General features: G+C 40.8%; 1 protein-coding gene across 1 annotated transcript in view; it reads right to left on the bottom strand.

The window, feature by feature from the left end:
- The window catches only part of col18a1a (collagen type XVIII alpha 1 chain a), a 114749-nt gene extending 97812 nt beyond the window's left edge, over positions 1-16937 (bottom strand). The window contains exons 1-2 of the mRNA XM_037790033.1: positions 16664-16937; positions 16476-16573 (exon numbers count right to left, since the gene is read on the bottom strand). Of these exons, the coding sequence (XP_037645961.1) occupies positions 16476-16573; positions 16664-16680 (115 nt within the window). The 5' untranslated portion in view covers positions 16681-16937. The remainder of the gene's footprint in view (positions 1-16475; positions 16574-16663) is intronic.
- Between the last annotated feature and the right edge of the window lie 5589 nt (positions 16938-22526).

The raw sequence follows: 22526 nt of genomic DNA, 5'->3' as shown, positions 1-22526 counted from the left end.
TGGGAACTCAAAGGACTTGAGAACTCTACAACTTGCTGTTGCTTGTTGGCTCTATGAGGTACATTACGGTCACATTCCAAGACAAGCTCATATCTAATAAAATAGAGGCCCACCTCTTTGGTGTGCAGAATGTCCACTGACAAACTTCCCAGGCTATCAGCATTCTTCAGATTCTCCTGCCAGTCACACAGGACAATTTATTGACTGACCATGTAACAACCTTGATGCAATGTTTCAACACAGAAAACTCAAGGTTTATATTTCACAAAGACAGTCGCATCAATGAAGTGTGTTGCACAGTAACAATATTTCAACAACTCCATAACACTGAGACTTTGGGGGGTTTGGCTGGAATATTTTAGTTTTCATCACCCTGAGACTTAAGACAAGGACTCAAGGATCAAATGACGAAGAAAGAAGTCTGGATCATTAGCTACAAAATAATAAAGGCCATGTCTGGGCATGTGCCGAGACATTGATTGCTCAAGCAATTTCAGATGCTGTCGTCCAAAAGAAGAGAGACGCAGACAGTGTTTGCATGCTGGATTTGATCTTGTGCAGTGTTTTGTGAGCGTCTGACAAAGACCTTGAATGCTTTGGCCTGATAGACCAGGAATAATCATCAACAATCATTAAGTCAAATTGTCAGCAAAAAGCACATTTTTTGCTCAAAGAATTTCAAATGAATATTTGAGATATAGTTATGAGATAGAGCGTTAACATTTACACACTCGTTCAGTGATTTCAGAGCGACATTTTGCAATGCTTGACAGATGCTGACATTTCTACGGTTTTGACTCTCTATGCAGCATAGTGACAAGATACAGAACTATGTGCATATTTTGGTTTTTAGTTCAAATATAGAGAATTAAAGTATGTTAGGGCAGCTGTATGATGTCTTGATGCATTCATGGTTATAAATGAAGTGAGTTATCATTCCTGGGCAGCTGTCTGTAATTTAAACCACCTCTAATTTGCCCCCTATTTCATCATTCTGAGTATTCTCAGATTAGAACCTTTTCTATGCTATAAATTCTGGTCTCCTCTACTTACAGTATGTTAAAAAACAGTTCTTTGACACAATCTAATTTAGATTCTATCACAGCTTTAAAGCTTTGAACACCTTTGAAACCTTGAATTATAAGGAAACCTTCGCTGTGAGCTTTAGAGATTTGGTCTTCCCTGGAGGTGGAAAGCTTTGAAAATATGACACTTTACGTAATCAATCTTCCGGAGGTTGTACTGGGCTCAGTGTTAAAGCTAGAATAAAGATACTGATATCATATGAAACTAGAAAACCTAAGGAATCCATTGGTACCAGCCATGCTAGCTTGTCATGAAGGAGGTTAAATAACGCTCCAAATTTGCGCTAAATGTTGGCGAGGAAAAACGGTCATGGCCATTTTCAAAGGGGTCCCTTGACCTCTGACCTCCAGATGTGTGAATGTAAATGGGTTCTATGGGTACCCATGAGTCTCCCCTTTACAGACATGCCCACTTTATGATAATCACATGCAGTTTGGGGCAATTCATAGTCAAGTCAGCACACTGACACACTGACAGCTGTTGTTGCCTGTTGGGCTGCAGTTTGCCATGTTATGATTTGTGCATATTGTTTTATGCTAAATGCAGTACCTGTGAGGGTTTTTGGACAATATCTGTCATTGTTTTGTGTTGTACATTGATTTCCAATAATACATATATACATACATTCGTATAAAGCAGCATATTTGCCCGATCCCATGTTGATAAATGTAAGTAATGTGTAATTAATCTTGATTAAATACGATTAAATATATATATATAATATATAATATATTTATATATAAATATATATATATATATATTTAAACGATTAAATATATATATATATATATATATATTTAATCGTATTTAATAATTATGCCATTCCAACTCAATTCATTTAATTGCCCATCAGATCTTCACATTCACCATGAATGGATAAATTGTACCTGCCTACACAGGTTTACAAAAGCAGCTAAAAATGCTGGCAAAGGTGCAAATGCATATGCACATCCCATCAGCTTTCAGCGTAAGCCAAAAACTATATTTCCTGCCATTCCTGGTGTTGCTCCTGAATGCATAAGTAAATAACATCCTCCACTGAAGACGTGGGCTTCGTGTGGAAAGAATGTGCATGCAGATCTCATTTGTGCGTTAGCCAGGTTGTGTAAGGAGCAGATTGTTAGATCAGTCTGTTGGCCAGCCCCGTCTCTTTGTCCTTTTGCTGGTTCTTTGAACCCGCTAGGCCTCACTCAAGTGTTGAGTTTCAGCTTTGCACAGCCCTTCAAGAACGTGTCAATGCAGATCAACACTTTGACAGTAAATCGGACCATGAAAGAGGGGTACAACACTTCTTTTCTGTCACAAAGCTTCCTCTTTGCATGGAAGGGAATCACAGGCCCAAACCCTTGACATCTGCAGCAGACTGATACAAATTCCATAGTGAGGACGCCGCTACAATAAATGAAAGCAAATCAAAGCAGGGGATGTGTGACCCCCCACTTGTTGACCCTTCAATGGAAAATGACATATGTAAATGTATTTTAAGTGGACAATCATTGAGTTGGTTGAATTGACGCTCAAAGTTGTCACCATATTTGAACGAAGCTCTCCGCTGAGGGACACTACCCATTTCTTCAGTCCGAATCCTTGTTACTTGGCTGCCGAGCACCAGTCACATCTAACTCACATAGATTAATGAGAAGCACAGACTTTGACCTTTGCCCAGAACCCAAAAGGCAAAGTCTCATCCTCTACAGCAGGAGGAGTGTTGACAGGGGCACAAACGTTTAGCTTACGAGGCACAACACCTTCAAACGCCCCTCAGTGAATAATGCTGGCTGGCTCATACTTCACCTTCAACTGACACTGTAATCCCCTGTAATTAATGGTGACAATGGCTGGAAGGGAATGACGTTATGCCTATGGCTATATCAGAGGCCCGGGGGATACAGTAGATGAAGAGAAGTAAGCGGGACAAAGAGGGCTTTCATCGACAAGACAATATCAGGGCCCTCAATTAGTACAGGCCAGACTAGGGTCCAGGGTGCCAGCGTTCACTGCCCCTCCCCCCCCCCACTGGGCACTTCAGCACAAAAAGCCCACAGGTCATGCTCTTCCTCTGGTTCAGCTTAAGCCAAGCAAAGGCATGTTATAATCCACGTGATGGGGCTTTGGTGAGCTGGTACACCAACTTGATCTAAAACAAGTGAACTTAGTGAACCAGCTGAAACATATTTCGAGATCTATGACTACATTTGGTGAGTTTTGCTATTTAGCTAGGTATTTCAAAAATGATAACCAACATAAGAGCTATGCCAGAATAATCTTGATCATTCCTATATAAATATTATGTCTCTTGTCCAAAGTAAACATGGATAATGCTCTGCCAACCCTTCAGATAAGCGACAGGAAACATTTAGTTTCAGAATGCAGACACACAAAAAGAGTCGGATAGAGATCAGAATATAAACCAAGGTTAGAGAGTGGAATACAAGCTCTCCCTCTGATCTGATCTATGTATAGTGTGCCAATCCACAAATCTAGTTATTCTCACCCGAAGGCATTCATAGAGCAGTGACCTTATCACGCCTTCAGAGTTTCATTGAGAGAGAGAGAAGACGGGAGGAAACAAGAGGCTTCAGTGAAAACAAGCACCAAAGCAGCCAAGCCCCGAGGCTATAGCGTGTGCCTGTTTAGGGTTCCACACACTTGGAGCCAATAGTAGGCTGCCAGGTTCAGCTGGGTCATGTACTGTATAGATGGATGATGGACAGTGGATAAATATGAATCCATTTTCTCTGACATTGCTTTACAAACATGTTTGTCTAATCAGTAAAGGAACAACATGAGCTCCACAACTTTTAGTGCATAAAGTTTTGGTAAATGTGAGCGGTTGGTGCTAGCTGGCTGAGCGTATTCCCGTGCTGTGTCGAGTTCCCAACAAGCTCATAAAATACATTAGTATCTTTTATGAATTACTATATGTCTACACAACCTGTGTAGCGACAGCAGCGCATTAGCAGAGCAGCACTTTCAGTGCTCATTCAGTGTATACACAGGATGTGTTCAGGCCCAGTAGGTCACATGCATTATGGCAGCGTCAGAGCCCAACACACAATCACTGTAGTTACGAGTGTAAAACGTCACGTTTTATGCACATACAACGCAAGCGAAACATGAGCTGTTCCGTGACCCATGTAGACAACGGTATTGATTAAAATTAGGGCTGTTAACGTTAATGCGATAATAACACGTTAATGTAAATTAATTTTAACGCAACTTATTTCTTAAACGCATTAACACAATCGATCTTTAGGAGGTCATAGCGGCTCAGTTTTAAAGCTAGAGTGAAGATCCTGGTATCAAATGAAACTAGAAAAACCTAAAGAATCCATCGGTACCAACCATGTCATACTAGCTTGTCATGACGCTCCAAACTTGCGCCAAATGTTGGCGAGGAAAAACTGTTATAGCAATTTTCAAAGGGGTGAAAATGGGTTCTATGCCCACTTTATGATAATCACATGCAGTTTGGGGCAAGTCATAGTCAAGTCAGCACACTGACACACTGACAGCTGTTGTTGCCTGTTGGGCTGCAGTTTGCCATGTTATGATTGGAGCATATTGTTTTATGCTAAATGCAGTACCTGTGAGGGTTTCTGGACAATATCTGTCATTGTTTTGTGTTGTTAATTGATTTCCAATAATAAATATATACATATATTTGCATAAAGCAGCATATTTGTCCATTCCCATGTTGATAAGAGGATTAAATCCTTGACAAAACTCCCTTTAAGGTTCATTTTGGACAGATACAAATGTGCAATAAATTTGCTATAAATTGTGATTAAATATTTGAATCGATTGACAGGCCTAATTGAAATAGAAGTGTTTCTGTTCTGTCAGACGAGGTTGAGATGGACGACTGAAAAACGTGACACCTCCTATGTAGACACGCCATTAGTAAAGAGAGAACAGAGCACATCAAAATGTGCCCAGAGTTGTGAGCAGAGATCCGTCCACTACAGTACTGTGCAGCCGGGATGGATAATGACACCTTTATTTGCAGTATGTGCATTATCCTCTTGCATTCTTACCCTTTATTCTGCTTTTAACTTTCACGGACACATTCAAGACAGGAAACTCAAGGTTACAAAAACTTTACACAGCCAAGTCTATTACCACGCCCAAATAATAAGGTCATTAAGTGGAGCTGTGAAACCACAGGGTTCTGTTGAACATGGCACTAACTGAGTTTGTTTCAGTAAGTCAAGTGGCCACCAAGGGAGGAGTTGGACTGCAGACCTTTCAGCCCAGCTCCCCGACTGACAGTGCCACTGTCTCAGCAGAGGAATGGCCCTGCAAATCTTTCACTGGACCTCTAAATATTTAACGTCCCCATGGTTGGCCTATGTTCCTCCTCTCTAAACCTCTCAATGGATGGCACCGTGCCACCTGGCCCGTAACAACCACCGAGTGAATAGAGGGCACCCTTTATTGTCTGCGAGCTCATGATTCACACAACAATTAGCAGCTTCCAAGTTACGAGCAACCGAGGCATTCACTTTGTAAAAGTCCAGGCTCAGCACATGATCCGACAGGAGCTTTAGTCTTCTGCAGTGATAGAATGGAACCAGGTGCATTTGGTCAAGTACTGTAACATTTTTGAGGTACTTTTAATTAAAATTCTACTTGATACTTTTACTCTAGATACACCTATCTGCTCTATCACGATACTTGGATGCCGATTCGATATGTATTGCAGTTGTTAAGTATTGCGATTCGATATTAGGATTTATTTTGATTTTTGTTAACTTTTTTAACACTGGACCATGGGAAAAAGTTGAATCATACACTTGGGACTTTTACTTTGGAAAGAATGGTGTAAGAATGTTTTCATTTTCAGCATGTATGTAGTCAGAGATGTCCTGAAGTCAAATATATCAGTCATTGTCAGGTATTATTTATTACAGATTTTACAGCAACCCAAAAATCAAAGAATAAAGACATTTCCATCACAGATTAGTGGTATTTTCTTTTTAATTTATAAGGGACATGTAATGTTTTATCCTTCTGGTGAATATAATCCATCAATCTTATTTTCATAGATGTATTTTGAATAAACAGTTCCCTTTGTTAACACCTTATTTTTCGCCAAGTCCGTCTCTAGCTTTCCCATCAGCTCCGTTCTCTTTATCCATCCATGGTCATCATCAGTCTCCATCGGGGCCGTTTGGATGTTTTTAACATAAATGTCAGTATATGGGTGCTCTACAGTCGTAGCGTCAGCCCATTTGACCACGGAGACGAGAGAGACGGCCGGCTCCACCGCACGTTACTGCGCTACGATAACGTTGAACGACTGTTTGATCGGAGTTCGCGAGTGATTGACAGCCGGCTCATAGACAACAGCTGGACAACAGGCACATGTTTTTTTTCCAGGTTACCTGTCTCATGCACTACTGTCAGGATATAGTGACCTTTTTTAAAAATAACTTTTTTTAATCATATTTGCTCCATTTCTACCCACTGTAGCTTTAAAATGTTTTTCCATACTGTATGTTGTCATGCATGAAAAGACCCAAAATGAACACTGTAAGTGGACTACTTGATTACTATAAGCAAATGATTTAAATAGCATTTGTATAGGGATGATCCTGTCCCAAGCTTTTTGACATATATACAGTAAGTGGTTGATCACTATAACCGTGATCATTACAAGTGGTTTTACTGTAATGTAATTTATTATATCACTCAACAGAAACTGTTGTTTTCCCTTTCTTTGTTTCTTTAAATTTAAGTCCACAACCCGAGATTACATCCAATACTGAGTGCACCTGGAAAGTCCACCTCTCATTTTGGGACAGGTACAGTGAAGACAGGCCATGTCATCGAATCCCGAACCTCACCCAAAGTCCCACTTCCGGCAAGACCATAGGAAAGTGGAGGACAGAGGTACAGGACTCAGTAAATCCCTCTTTTGTCACAGGAGCTCTGGGCTTGATGGTAATCTCTCTGTCCCATGGGATTCTCCTCAGTTCACACCCCCATGGTGTGAGATTTGTGAGGGGGTAAAAAGAGAAGTGCCTACAGACATGGCAGCTCTTGAAGGACGGGTGAATAAGTGGAATTCAAGGATGCCTTGAAAAGCGGCCTGCACATCATGAGAGTCAATCAGAAGATAAGAAGACGTGGAGAGCAAAAAGAGGGATATAACCACAAAGTGAGGGTCGAAACACACAATGGCATTCCCGAGAGGGGCCTCATGAAATGCTGAATGGTCTATTCATTCATTAAAAAAAACGCATTGGGTGGTAGCTGTTGCCTGTATTAACAGTGTTCACATTTGGCAGATTAAAAGATGTTTACTTCAGGTCTGAATCTGAAAAGTACCTTTGAAATAATGTCAGATGATCTCATCATAACTGTAGGCGCTCTATATAGCCTAGTCCTGGTCACTGTGGACCAGCCCTCGTTCATGGAGAGTGAAAAGCTTATGGTATAGATTTCTTAGGACAGGAGAATGTAAATGGGTGGTGGTGGTGGGGGGGGGGTTCTCTGGTTTCATGCCTCCCTGTGTTCAGCAGGCTGTCAGTGAGGACAAGTGAACACTCCCTAAAGCTGGAGACGGGGACAAAGTGCCAGGTAGACGGATCTGGTTTCCTTTGCTACAGCCAAATACGGCTTTGTGGTCGAAAAATCTGCACCTGGTGGCCATGGAAACCAGTGTTCACCCAGGCTACAGCCTACAGCTGACAAACTGACCACAATGTGAAATGTGAATGAATTATTATCTGTTTCAAATGTCTACAAATGTTTTCCTGAAGCTAATGCATTTCAAAAGCATCTTGAAATATGCATAACTTTGGTTACAGAGATGGACAAGGCTTTGACTTTTGTTGGTAATTCCTAAACTTTTCCATCTCGCCCTGTGTTCAGATCTTTAAAACAAAACCTGCATATACTGTAGTCCTGTTATTTGCAGAGCTTCACACCTTCTACTAACTGTTACCTCGACTGCGGCTGGGAAAGACAAGCAAATAAGTGAGGGTTTCACCGCAAACAGGAAAGAGGTGCTGAGAGGTAAGAGGGCACTCAGTGTGCCATTAGTGCTGGAGATAGTTGGGTGTACAGAGCGAGCGGCCCTACAAATCCTCTTCTCTTGGAACATAAGCAGTAATTATGGTGTCCCTCTGTATTTTGCCGCTGTCAACCCGTCATTTTGACATCAGGGACAGCATGAGAGAACAGCCGAGCGCACCTGAAATGCTGAGTGTTGGGAACACATAAAAATACAAGTAACAGCTGTCAGCTACATTCAGAAGGCTGCTCTGGCCTGAGAGCAGGATGATAGGGTATCACAAATACTGAGCAAAGCCCTGCGAGCTGAAGAGATTTGAACGTTTTGTGATCATGTGTCATAAAATACATCAATAAATACCCCACTGGAGATTATCTTGCTGAACAAAACATGTAAGTATCATAAACATATGTTTGCCACAGATCGTATTTTCTGCAATATTTTCTCATATTTTTTCTGAAAATCCCGTTGGCTTTTTGTCGAGGGAACCCAGGGCGATGCTCACTTCCTGGTTGGCTAACAAAAACACGTCATCCCTGGAGCACTCTACGCTAACAAAACTATGTCTACATAATCAAGTCACTCTTTTGACCGTGGGGAGTTTTTTAAATCTAAAATAGTTAACACAATGCTGTTTTCCTATAGTCTGATCCAGAACGCCACCTAACATTCAGTTAAAACCCTGTGCTAGATGCACTAAATACAACCTCACCTTCAGAGTTACAACAACAGAACCACTAATCAAGGAAAGTTCTTCTAGTCAGGTCATGTGGCGATAACAAACATGCATAATCCTCCTTTTCATATTATTCATACGGTGCATCAGTCAAACTGATGCATTTCAAATGAATACAGCAAGCAGAAGCTTGCTTTACTGTGATACATAAATGAACTCTCAATGTTGCCATCAGTGTGATCAGTTATCTGGCAGATACATGTTTTCCTTGGACTCTGGCCAAATTCACTTCCTCCCCCTTTTGACAGATCAAAACAATGATGAACTCAGTAAGTTTAACATCATACGTTCAAATGCAAAGGCAACAGGTAGCTGGTCATACCCTACTGTTACATACTGTAGGGGTCAAACCTGACACATCCAGGTGTCTCTTATCTGGGTTGTACATAAGGTAACCACAATATTTGAGGTGGTGGTGGTGGTGGTGGCAGACTTGCCAACGTTGAGACCTCAACAACAGGAAGGATTTCAAAACCAAAGCGGGAGGTCTGGTGGTCCTCCTCTAGAAAAATATGAGTTTCAGAGACTTTGTTTCCTGCATTCTGATGACTTTAAAACAATGAAAATAATAAAATAATAAGTAAACTGCAACAGCATATTTTGTTAAAAAGGCCTACCTTTAATTTGACTTTTAATTCTCAGGAGAGAAGAATTCACCCCTCCGGCATGAACTTGTGAATCTCTGGTATAAACTAATATTCATTAGTTTTCCCCTGCTTGAGTGTTTCTCTCTCCGTCTCTCACTCACTGAAGGTCCTTTCAGACACAACGTAACAACGGCACCACTGCGCTCTGAAACCCCTTATTTCCAATGGCTTCCGCCACGGCATGACGACTTTGTTGTGATGCTGTGAATTGTGGCGAGCGCAGCTCAAACTGCGATGCAGCATCACGGGCAGCTCTTCTCTGCCAGAAAAACACATTTGGTGTAGTTCTATTGCCTTCCGGGTGGAAACAGTAAGGCTTATAGTGCTGTGCAGTGCCACAAACAGGCTGAGAGAACGAAAAGAAAAAGAAGGTGTGACAAATTTCCATAAATCGGGAGAAATGCGGGAGGAAACCAGGAGAGGGCAATGAAAATTCCCGGGGAAAATCGGGAGGGTTGGCAGGTATGGGGGGTGGTGGTGGTGGTGGGGGTGGTGGTGGTGTGTGCGTGTGGTTGGATGGGGTAATCTTTGGTCAAATCTAAAGAATTTAAAATAGTAACATATTTTGTAGAACTGTAGGTCTAAAAACATTAGAATTTCCGGAAATACACAATATTTAATTGATAGATAGAAATCATGAAAAACAAAGTTACAATCGCATTAAGTTCATGCTTCCGATGTGTACATCCACCCTAATTCAAACAGTGTGTCTGGTGACGCTGGGCTGATGCTCAAACTGGGCCGTGTTATTCAATGACCCGCTCAGATATACAACTCTTCAGATTCACTGCAGGATCCAGATGGGTTGAATTAAAGTGATCAAAGCAGGATGTGACCACCGTGGTTTTCTTATAAAAACACATCCACACTGAAGTAAACTACACCATATCCAGACTTCCTTTTCAGTCTCCGTAGTCAGTGTTTCTCATATAGAGACACGTTTTTTTGTCCTGCTGTTGGACAGCTGCGCTGCGTTAAGAGCGTGGTCCAGTTACGCTGTGTGAGTTTTAAGAGATGGACAGAAATGACCTTATAAACATTGTTGTGACAGTCTTTATGAAACAGAAAAAGCAGCTACATATGGGGTCCCGAGTGTTTTTACAGCGAGGCATCAAATGGGACTTTAAAAGGCCTGTTCAGCCCATTACTGAAGCGTCTGAAACATCCAACTCAACTGATCAGCAGAGAGCCTGTTGTCTCTGTGAGCGACGGACAAAAGACAGTTGCCACACGGACACAAGTAAGAACATAGATGCATAAAGGAAGTGTCAATCCCTTATGTCAAACTTTTAAAAATGCTGAAAAAAGGAGCCATAAAGGGAAGTACAGACACCCACTTGACATTTTGAATGACCCCCACCCACAACCCCACACACATAGCCAACACTGAAAGTCACAAGCCGAGCGATCTCCACACTCAGAGATGGAAACCGTTTTCCTAGCAGAGGTTTAATAACCTGTAACCTGCTTGTAGCTGACACAGCACAACAAAACACTACTAGGTGGAACTTCCGAGCCCTGATATGAGGCACCTCCGGAGATGTCGATCATGAATAAGTAGGTTTACTGACTAGAAAATCCAGGGATTAGACATCACAAGGTTCACTGAGTCAGCCCAATCGGTGCACAGTCGGTCTATTTATTTCAGTAGAGAGCTACAATGATCCTAACAGAGGCCCCAATCTAATAGTCGTTCACCACAGAAAAGCTGACTTTTATTCTTGAAGGGGTGGACTTTTACAAATCACAGTACATGTGAGGTCTGGAGTTTATGAAAATTGTGTTTTCAGGAATTCACCGTTCGTCTATCTTCTCCATTGAGAACCTGTTTCTGTGCTTTTTCAAATAACACAAAGTGCAGAATCACATGTTCTCAATCAAAATGCATTTGATGATTTTGTATTTATGTATTTTTGCAAACTGTCCTTAAAGTGGCAGTAGGCAGTATATTTCTGGCATCATTGGGAAAAAATTCCAAAGTAACTCTCAACATGGCGGCCGGGTCCCAAAGTACTCATTCTACAGCTCAACAGTGCACTACAAGATGATTCTGAAAACATTTGAGGACAGAAATAGTCATTACAGTAACACAATATTGATTCATATTTGATCAGCGCTGCCTAGTATGACCGTTTGATTAGAGTTCGCGAGTGATTGACAGCTGCTCAGAGACGGCAAGGCTCCAGCTCGGCTCTGATTGGTTGTTTCCCTCTGGTCTGTGAAATCGTGCAGATGCCGTTAGGAGCACCCGAGGACACCGGAGGACACCAGAGGACACAGAGGCACAAGATTTTTTTCAGTTTATCTGTCTCATGTACTACTGTCACGATATAGTGACCATTTTATAAAAATAACATTTTGTAATCATATTTGCTGCATTTCTACCGACTGCTGATGTTAATAATGAACCGTTTAACCGTTAACCGACATTAAGCATCTTAACCGATTAACACAATCGGTTAAAACGATTAAAAGAAATGTTAATAATTAATTAAAAAGCTGAGAAAAACTCGTCATCTTAAGGTGAAAAGCTGGTCCACCTTAAGAGAGTCTGAGCCGACGTTACAGATACAGGAAGTCGGATCCCATCTATAGCTCGCTTGAGCGGAGGAGATGAAGCCTCGTAGCATTTATCCACCGACAGATAAACTGTACACACACTGTCTGCTACACCTACGTTCACAGCTAGAACGCCACCAACAACACACACACGGTCTGTCAGAAACTTGCTGAAGTCACGCTGCGCTGACAGACTGTATGTGTGTGTGACAATGGTGAGCACGAAGCTACCGGCATAGCTACAGATGCTAACGTAGCACAAACACACACACTGTTTGTCGGTCAATCGCTATTGTTAATCCAGGCAGACAGAGTGTCGTTACGCCGGGCAGACACACAGCTGAAAACCTGCTAAACTAAACTAAATGTGCGGTGGAGACTTTTACTGGGAAAGTGGCTGCATGTCCGCGACACTACACGCAGCATCGTGGCTGCTAAGTTAACGCTCCCGGACGGTGAACTGGGGACTGTCTGATGTGATCATACACTGCAGCTGGTACACAAATATCTTGTCATTTAACGGTTAATAATCGGTTAATGAGGGTCAGTTATCGGTTAAGAAAATCTTTCAAAATTAGCATCCCTAATCAATTCCAAAAGCAAAAAACTTAAGCAAAAGCCACTTTATAAGAATTTTGTGTGTGCAAAGTTTATTGTGTACTTTGTCCTCTACATATCCACTTTGGCATCTCGGATGTCGAAATGTGTTTTTTTAACATTTTAATTAAAGTCATTAAATACTTTGGTTGGTTTTGATATTCCCTGATACTAAGCTGTTTTTTTCGCCCGAACGTAACTGGTTTTACACTTTCATTTTGAACTTCATTGCCTGCTCTTCACTTATGTTCCAGCTCTCTCCTTCTTTCTTGATAGAGCTCACACAATGTAGACCTGAATTATCTTTGTGGTTATTCAATATAGTATGTGCTTTATTAAAATGCTACAATTCATTGGCTGCCATCTGGGTTATCACTAAAAATAATACGGCACAGGTAGGACATCCTGTTGGCACAGAGGGCCAAAGCACATAATGTACATGTCACCACAATGTGTCAGGTTTGAACTCAGTCAGGGACCTTCCCTTCCCTATATCAGTCTCTCTGCCATCTAATAAAGACTAAATGCCAGAAGAATTGTTTCTTCATACTACAGTCCTTTTCCTTACAACGATTATCATTCTACTGTTTTCCCTTAACTGACCTCCCTTGAAAACCACGATGGTCGCCGCTGTTAAAGCTTGAAACGTTCCATTCACACAGCAAACAGACATGTTATAGGCTTCAAGTAAGTGAACTGTCAATCGAAAAACTGGCAACTAATCTTTGTATAAAATAGGGCTGGGCGATACACGTATCTCCCGACTCGATACTATCACGATACTCGGGCGCCGATTCAATATGTATTGTGATTTTTAAGTATAGCGGTTCTAGAAGTATTGCGATTTGATATTACGATTTATTGCTATTTTTAACTTTTTTAGCACTAGACCATGGGGAAAAGTTGAATCATACACTTCTAGGGACTTTTACCTTGGAAAATATCTAAATTGATACAGTAAAAATATTTGCTTTTCAGCATGTATGCAGTCAACTTCTCCAAGGTGGTCTCTAGCTCTCCCGTCAGCTCCGTTCTCTTCATCCATGGTCAGCTCCATCGGGGCCGTTTCAATGCAGAGAACAGAAATGTCAGTATCTGGGTGCTCTACAGTCGTAGCGTCGGCTCATTTGACTACGGAGATGAGAGTGACGGCCGGCTCAACTGCACGTTACCGTAATACCATAACGTTTCCTGTCCTTGACAGAGTTAGCATGCAGCTTTAGCTCTGCTCTGTCTAGCTCTGCTTTTCCTGTTAATGTGTGAAACCCAAAGTGTTTCCATCCTTTACTGGATGTGTAGTGTTTACCACGCTGGATTTAACATGTGAGGGTGCAGCTCCTATCCACGCTGACCCTCCAACGGTTTGTTCTTCGTCGTTGCGGCCGGCTGGTTTGTTTTGGTCGATGGATACAGAACAGATGACGTCACGTTACTCAGACTACAACAATAAAAGAGGTAACTTCCTTCTACCTCAGCATAGACACAAAGAAAGCAAATATATTGTATCATATTTGATCAGCACTGCCTAGTTTGACCATTTGGTCGGAGTTCGCGAGTGATTGACAGCCGGCTCATAGACAGCAGACTCCAGCTTGGCTCTGATTGGTTGTTTTCCTTCGGTCTATGAAATCTTGCAGATTAGGAGCAATAAAAGCAGTAACTTCCTTACCTCAGTCTAGACTCAAAGAAAGCAAATATATCAATTCTGGCATTAAAAAAATAGATTTCATAAAAGTAAAAAAAAAAAATCGCAATACAAGTTAAGCGATTTTTTTCCCACCCCTTGTATAAAACAGATAGCAAACTCAAATAAAGGATATACTATATGCTCTGAGCAAATAAAGTAATATAGGGGTTTTGTTACCGTTTCCCAGCACACTGAGAGCCTGTCTCATTTACCACTTGTTCAAATGTTTCAAATGGCTCTCCTGTACCTCTGGCCATCATGCCCCTGCACTGAGGAGGAGAAAACCCCAAGCCAGCTGTGATTTTTAATGTGGCATCTAATTCAGCCATTAAATGGCCCAGTGGGGTGTCCCCCTACAGCCGTTCCCCTCCCCCTGCTCCCCCCAGGCAAAGCCACGCTGGGTGCATGTCAAAGATCACATGACAATAGGGATTCCTGAGCCAGCCAGGGACCGGGAATGAATCAGACCTAATTCAACCATGTCGCAGGCGGCCAAAGGCATTGCTCTTGAGGCAGAGTGGCAGGCCTTTTAAACCTGGACACACACAGACGGGACGGCATTCTTGTGGAAATGTCACGTTGTTTGAAATATGTTTTACCCTTTTCACGTTTTTGTTTTTTTTTTGTACCTGTTCTGATCTCCACTGAGGTTAAAGACAGAGAATCATCAAGATCTGGCATAAAGGAGAACAAAAAAAAAGGACCAACAGTTGGGAGGTGAATGGCAAACAATGTTTGATCAGACCTGTCCATAGTACTACATGGGACGGGTTAGTTAGAAAAGACCATACCAAGAGGACTAGAGGAGTAGAGTCAGAGTGTGTCTGCTCCCAAAGCTCCTAAAAACACTGCATCTAGCTGCTAGTGATCACAGTCAATCAAATATTAATCAATGTCCTCTCAGTTTCCTCTCCCTATCATCTGACAGGGACACAGTTCTCTTACTGAACGTTTACTAAATGAAATGAAGGACATCAGTGAGGTTCAAAGATCAATTATTCAGCAGCAGAAGAGAGTTCTTTCATTCAGTGGCTCATATAGCCCTCTAACACCATTACCATTGTGTGTGTAAAAGAAATGATCCTTTGTCAGCCCCTCTTTGTTCAAATGTACTGATGTTACAACAGCTGGAAAGATAGGAGTAAGAGTTCTACTTGTGCTAACAGGTCATTACACCGAGGGGAAGGGGAAAAAAGCATCCTTCAGTATTTCAATGCAGCCAGCACAAACAACAGCCTGTGGTCAGACACAGAGCAAGACACAGGACAAACACAGAGCAAGACACGGGACAAACACAGAGCAAGACACGGGACAAACACAGAGCAAGACACGGGACAAACACAGAGCAAGACACGGGACAAACACAGAGCAAGACACGGGACAAACACAGAGCAAGACACAGGACAAACACAGAGCAAGACACGGGACAAACACAGAGCAAGACACGGGACAAACACAGAGCAAGACACAGGACAAACACAGAGCAAGACACAGGACAAACACAGGAGGAATGGAGGTTTTCTGAGCAGAGCAGACTTTGGACTTGAGAAAACTTGTAAACAGTCCCAAAGCCACTTTGACCTTTTCCCAATGGACAAACTGCTGCGTTTTATCACTGAATCCTAACAAGGTGTCATCACAGCTCTGGAGCAGGTCAGTCTGTGAATCATACATTAAAGAGTGCTGGAGAAGTCTGCTTTAAGGAGCGAAGAATACGCAGCAGACAAATGTGATCCAAAAAGAAAAGAAAGATGAGCAAACATCATGCTCAACATACAGTAGTGCCATAACTGAAGTGTTGCTGCAACTTTCTATAGTTGAGTCGTTTAGAACATCCCAGAACTAGAACAGGGACACACACAGTAGTGCTTTATCTCAATCCACACTGTTCTATAAAGGTTGCACAAGTAATCTGCAACAATTATTCAACTAATATTGGTGCTAAACTGGGGAGATAAAGTCCAGCAGCCTCCCAAAAGGGATATTTCTCAATGTAAGCCCATATCTTACTGTTTCAAACTGTTATTGTGAAGGAACCCTAGAAGATGTATTTACCAAGGGTTCTTAACAAAGGTTCTTAACAACGGTTAGCATGCCATCAGAGCAGCCCGGTACATGCATGTTGTCAGGATGAGGTCTTACCTGGCCATTGCGCTGCAGCTGAGCCGACCACAACCAGAACCAGGACCAGGACGCAGCAGTGAAGCCGCTCCAGCTCCAGCTCCAGCCGGGAGGAACACCTGCAGAGGCAGCGGTCACATCACAGTCACATCACAACTCTACCATCCACTAAACTGCTGCAACAAGTTGAAATGCAAACGCACAAGTACCTCGTCTTCATCTTCATCTCTTCTTTCGCTGATGTCGAGTAGGAAAGCTACATGGACCGGTCCGGTGTACCGGGGTAACGGGGGGTAACGGGGGGTAACGGGGGGTAACGGGGGCTTCCTCGGTCCGGCTCCGCTGCTGCACGCGGCTCCAACAGCTGATGGGGACTCAGTCTGCTGGAGACGGAGGAGAAGTGTGGAGAGGAAGAGGAGAGAAAGAGGAGGAGGAGAGGAAGAGGAGAGGTGACCTGCACCAGTTCACATCAGGGACTTCCGCCAGGTCCTAAAAGGGAACAAATTACACCGGTTGTCAACTTCCAGTCGTTTGTATGATGCTGGAGCCATGCCATCCCATAATACACACTACTACTACTACTACTACTACTACTACAATGATAATAATAATAATAATAATAATAATAATAATAATAATAATAATAATAATAATAAAAATGACAATAATAATATAATAAGGATAATAATTGTGTTTTTATTATTTTGTGTAATAATTTAACACATATTTAAATGTATAGGACTATTATGTATTTCTTTTTCCCTGGTTCTCACCTTTTAACAATGCTGAGAGGACAGACAGCTTGTGTCTCTTGACAGACCTGTCCAACCTGAGGGGTTATGTCCCTCTGCTGTCATCAGCTGGACTGGATGTGAATAGGTGAAAAACTACAGCAGGAGCTGTGTAAACTTGAGTTTTCCACCAGAACATCTTGTGTCATTCATGCAGAGTTTACACAGTTTACACTACCTCCTCCAGCTGTAGTGGGCTCACAAGAACAGACTTGACCAGATAAGGACCACATGTAGTCTCAGTGGAGGCCTGTTTACTTTGGTTTATCCTGCTTGGAGGTAAGAGAAAGGTGAGATCTCCACACGTTTCTTTCTTTCTCTTTTTTTAGCAATATAAAAAGAAATGCAATATTAGGCTATTCCTTCGATAGCAACACAAACAATTAGTGAGTCATCCATTTAAGACTTCAAAAGATCACCTTCTGTATTCTTCATGTCTGATCATACTGGCTAACTCAGGGGTCAGCAACCTTTACTATCAAAGAGACATTTTAGGCAAAAAATACTAATAATAATAATAATAATCTGTCCGGAGCCGCAAAACATTTGATCATTGTGATGACGGTAACACAGTTTATAGTCTAAGTATATAGTATATAAGTCTAATGCAGTGAGGGCCAAAGAGACAATGTGCTACGAAGTATTAGGGCCACATTGAGGGAAAAAACATCTGAGATTTACAGAATAAAGTCAGAACTTTATGAGAAAAAAAGTTGTAATATTACGAGAATAAAGTCAGAACTTTACGAAAAAAAAGAAAAAAACTACTAAATTACTACTTTATAATATTATGACATTATTCTCATAATATTACAAGTTTTTTCTCTTAAACTTCTGACATTATTTTCGTAATATTATGACTTTATTCTCGAAATCTCAGATTTTTTCCTCAATGTGGCCCTAATACTCCGTCGTACCGTTGTACCATAGACCTACAACAATGATAAATAAAAATGTAAACAAAAAACAGTTATTCATTTCCATTTTTAAAAGTCCACAGGGAGCCACTGGAGAGGGGCTAAAGAGACGCAGGTTGCTGACCCCTGGGCTGAGCTTTACATGCAACATCAGTTCTAAATCACCCCTACAACACATACTGTATAACAAGCAAAGCAACTCAAATTCACACGCTGCAGAACATAAACCCACAAGATGTTAGCAAAAAAACAATGTATGACAAGGGATGTAAATATGTGCACAGCTGCATAAGTGAGAGGTGGTGGAGCTATTAACACTACATACTGTATGTAAAACATGCTTCCAAGGGGGATCTTTTAGTCCCACTTACATCTTCAGCCTCCATTCTGCTCAATGATCAGATAAAACAATCGAATCATACTCAAATAGAACCTGTGAAAAGCTTTAACATGAGCTGAGATGTGACATGTTGCACTGACACAAGATGACCACCAGAGGACGAAGTTGGTGTTCTTTTGTGCAGAGGAAGGATCTGATTCTGGTCCTGTTGCACTGCTGTCAACCTCCATTCTAGTAAACACTGGTGGTTGGCTTTGGTTTCTGTTCTTTTTCTTTTCTTTTTGTGTCTGTGTTAAAACCTTTATTGTGAAAAATCATGAAGTTGTATATGTTTGTTTTTTAAATTGACATGAATGTTTGTATGTCAAATACACCAAACCTAAAAAAGTGAAAAAGAGGATGCAGAATATAAATATAAGCACTGCAATTTATTAATCACAGATTGGCTTTTGTCCCCATTGCCACAAACAAGAAAGAAAACTTTACCCATTTATTAGATTTTTAGATTGTATGTGTTTACACATATAAAAAAGGTACAAGTTGATATTACATAAACAACAAATGTGATGGAGAGGTGCAAAAAAACCTCAGAGGGGCTTGATCAGGGCACTCTCCAGTGCATACCTTAATCAATTATAAAAAGAGAATACAATATTTAAAATGATGGTAAAGAGAGATATGAATGTGTATCAATGCAGCAGTTCCAGGTAGAAGCACATACTGTACATGTACTGATACATGTCTTGATTCTTTCTGTTCTGATTGGACCATTTTATATCATTAATAAAACATGTAATGGTATTTCCTTTACAGGTACTACTACCTCCTTTAGGACTTCTTTCAGCATATAAGGTGAGTTTGTAATCACAGGAGAAGGCACTGGGTTCAGTCCTCTGGCACTATGTATTAGACTGTATTAGTGGCTCTATCTGTAGGCCTCCAGGCTACTGTCTGAACACGTCCATGTCTCTGTGAATGTCTGCTTTGCTCACATTCCAATGTCAGGGAAAAGAAAGGCAAAATTGTCTGTTAAATACTATGTGTTGCTGTGTAACCTTACAGAGAGCAGGGCGGGACTCTTTCCACATACAGTAATACATAGTGCCAACAGCAGCTCTATAATAAAAACATAACTTCAGTTATTATTATCTGACGAGCAATAAGTCACAGCTGTAGTCATGCTAATTGTTTTGTCCTTTTTTAATACTGGGAGCAACAATGGAAGACTTTCTACAGTAGATGATCACAAAGGTATAAAAAGTCAAATGACTTTTTTATTTCCTATTTATAAATCATTCATTATTTTGAAATATAAATGTATTTTAATCTGATAAATATGCTTTATCATACAATCCCAACTCTATTTGGAATCCCACAGCAGCCCAAGTGGTCTTAAAGGTGCTGTTGATAACATTCAGCGACTAGATGTCACATTCTCCCTCCCTGTTCTATTGGATTCACTTCACAACAGGTACTTACCGTCAATCTCAGCCATATATCCATTTTTCCACACTAACTGACAACACAGAGACACCACGTGATACCAACGTTGTCTTACTATTGGCTCACAAGCCTTTTCAGAAGTTGGAATCAAACGTCAGATATCTTCCTCAGAGATAAACAAAACATTCATTTTGACCCGCCTACATCTTTTAAATGATTAATCACAATCATAATCTTTTCTTTTTTTTTCAGAAAAAGACATAATTTGATTCAGCACCTTTCTAAAAGCTCTGTGGATGTATTATTGTTTTTGTAATATTATCTACATAAAAATGTTATCAATAAGACATTAAATGCTAGTAACAGGTTCAGTGTCCAGCTGCTCAATGAAAACAAGTCTAGAATTTCTGTGTTAAAGGTAAATATAGGGTAACAAGGTATGTTGTTTTGTCACATTATACCTAGGGCTGTCAAAGTTAACGCAATAACGCGTTCACGTTAACGTCAATTTGTTTTAACGCAACTCCTTTTTTCAATGCATTAATGCAACTTGCAATTCTTAGGTTGTAGCGGCTCAGTTTTAAAGCTAGAGTGAAGATACTGGTATCATATTACACTAAAAAACTTAATGAATCCATTGGTACCAATCATGTCATACTAGCTCTTCATGAAGGAGGTTAAATAACGCTCCAAACTTACGCTTAATTTTGGTGAGGAAAAACTGTCATGTCCATTTTCAAAGGGGTCCCTTGACCTCTGACCTCCAGATCAGTGAATGTAAATGGGTTCTATGGGTACCCACGAGTCTCCCCTTTACAGACATGCCCACTTTATGATAATCACATGCAGTTTGGGGCAAGTCATTTTTTAATATTAAATGCAGTACCTGTGAGGGTTTCTGGTCAATATCTGTCATTGTTTTGTGTTGTTAACTGATTTCCAGTAATAAATATATACATATATTTGTATAAAGCAGAGAAGAGTATTAAATACTTGACAAATCTCCCTTTAAGGTATATTTTGAACAGATATAATATATAGATAATATATAGATATAGATATAATGTGCGATTAATTTACAATTAATCGTCATTAAATATGGACAATCATGCGATTAATCACGATTAAATATTTAAATCGATTGACAGCCCTGATAATACCATAAATTATTCCTCTGACCTAAGAATTATTTGATATTTGATGGTCATTTGTCCTTCAAGGTATCCATTAAAAAACATTCTTGAGTCCACATTGGAATGAACAGCTTTATTGGATAACGTAAATGGTTGACGTGGCTTTACAAATGCAAAACAGAATAAGTCATTTTGAGTTGAATTTCAAAAATGAGTTTGAGATGAAATGTGTTTGCAATTGATCTTAAAAGGTAAAACAGTAGTATTCTATGGTGCCTCTATCTTTCCAAGCATTTATTTCAGGGTTCAGATAAATCCTTTGTAATCTTATCTGATTGGCTCATGGAGAGCGTGGTAGAATCGGTTTGGTTATCTAAGAGTGAACCACCCACAGTCAGCTGATAGAGTAGGAGCCAGTAGAGAGAGAGAGAGAGAGAGAGAGAGAGAGAGAGAAAGGTTGTGAATGAGAGAGTTTAAGGGTCTTCCTTTCTGAACTTTGGCTTTAAGCTTCATTAGACTGTACTGATAGATGTAACCAACTGTCCAGATTCTGATGGCAAAAATGATCTCACTGTATTTTCTTGGCAGAGTCACTGTTGATGAAACAGTGTTAACCAGGTAGTCGTTCTGCTCATCCTGTCAACACCGTTCTTGACCATGGATGCCAGAGAATGTCAAAAATGTTTCTACTGTAATCAGTTTGTAATTCAGAAGAGTTTGGTAGAGGAAATATACATGCTGAGACAGAAACCATTCTCATCATCCACGCCAAAAAAACATGCATACAAACATGTCCGTGTTTATTTGTGTAGAAGTGAAAGCATCAGCATGATGGTGAATGTTGAGCTCTGGGACTGGGACAGAGGGCAGATTTAATTTGCAGATCATTTGGAATGTATTTTAGCCTGTTTGAAAGAAATAGATTGCAATTTGCCCTTAGAACAATATCACGAATGTCATTATCAGCAAAGTATGAAAACATGACTTGAACCCAAACCCTTTTGAGTTCTTATAGTCAATATACATTAAAAAACACTTTTACCTGGATCTGACACAACACAGAGAATGAGGATATGAGAGTTCTGATAACGGAACAACCCTCCAAGTTGTTACTCAGTTGTAGGCACAAAGCGTTTCATAACCAGCTACAGGGGTCTGAGTTATATCAGATTACCTCCAACAGCTGAAATCAGGGAAGAGGGGGGGGGGCTGTAGAGCCACTAAACAGCTGAAGGCACACTGCAGCCCACGCTGAGACCACGTCTCACAATCACACAACAGACTCACACACTGAAAAACGTGCTGTCCAATACCCTCATTACCACAGGATTCAAATACTGCCTATTGGCTCATGTAAAAGAAAGACAAGTAAGGTCAAACTGCATAAACTGTTGATCCTGGAGTGGATAGAGGTATATAAGTGGTATAAAAGCAATGACCCAACCGTA

Source organism: Sebastes umbrosus, chromosome 13, assembly GCF_015220745.1.
Source record: "Sebastes umbrosus isolate fSebUmb1 chromosome 13, fSebUmb1.pri, whole genome shotgun sequence".
NCBI lineage: Eukaryota > Metazoa > Chordata > Actinopteri > Perciformes > Sebastidae > Sebastes > Sebastes umbrosus.
Note: the sequence above shows the minus strand (reverse complement) of the source record. Positions and strands in the feature narration are given on the sequence as shown.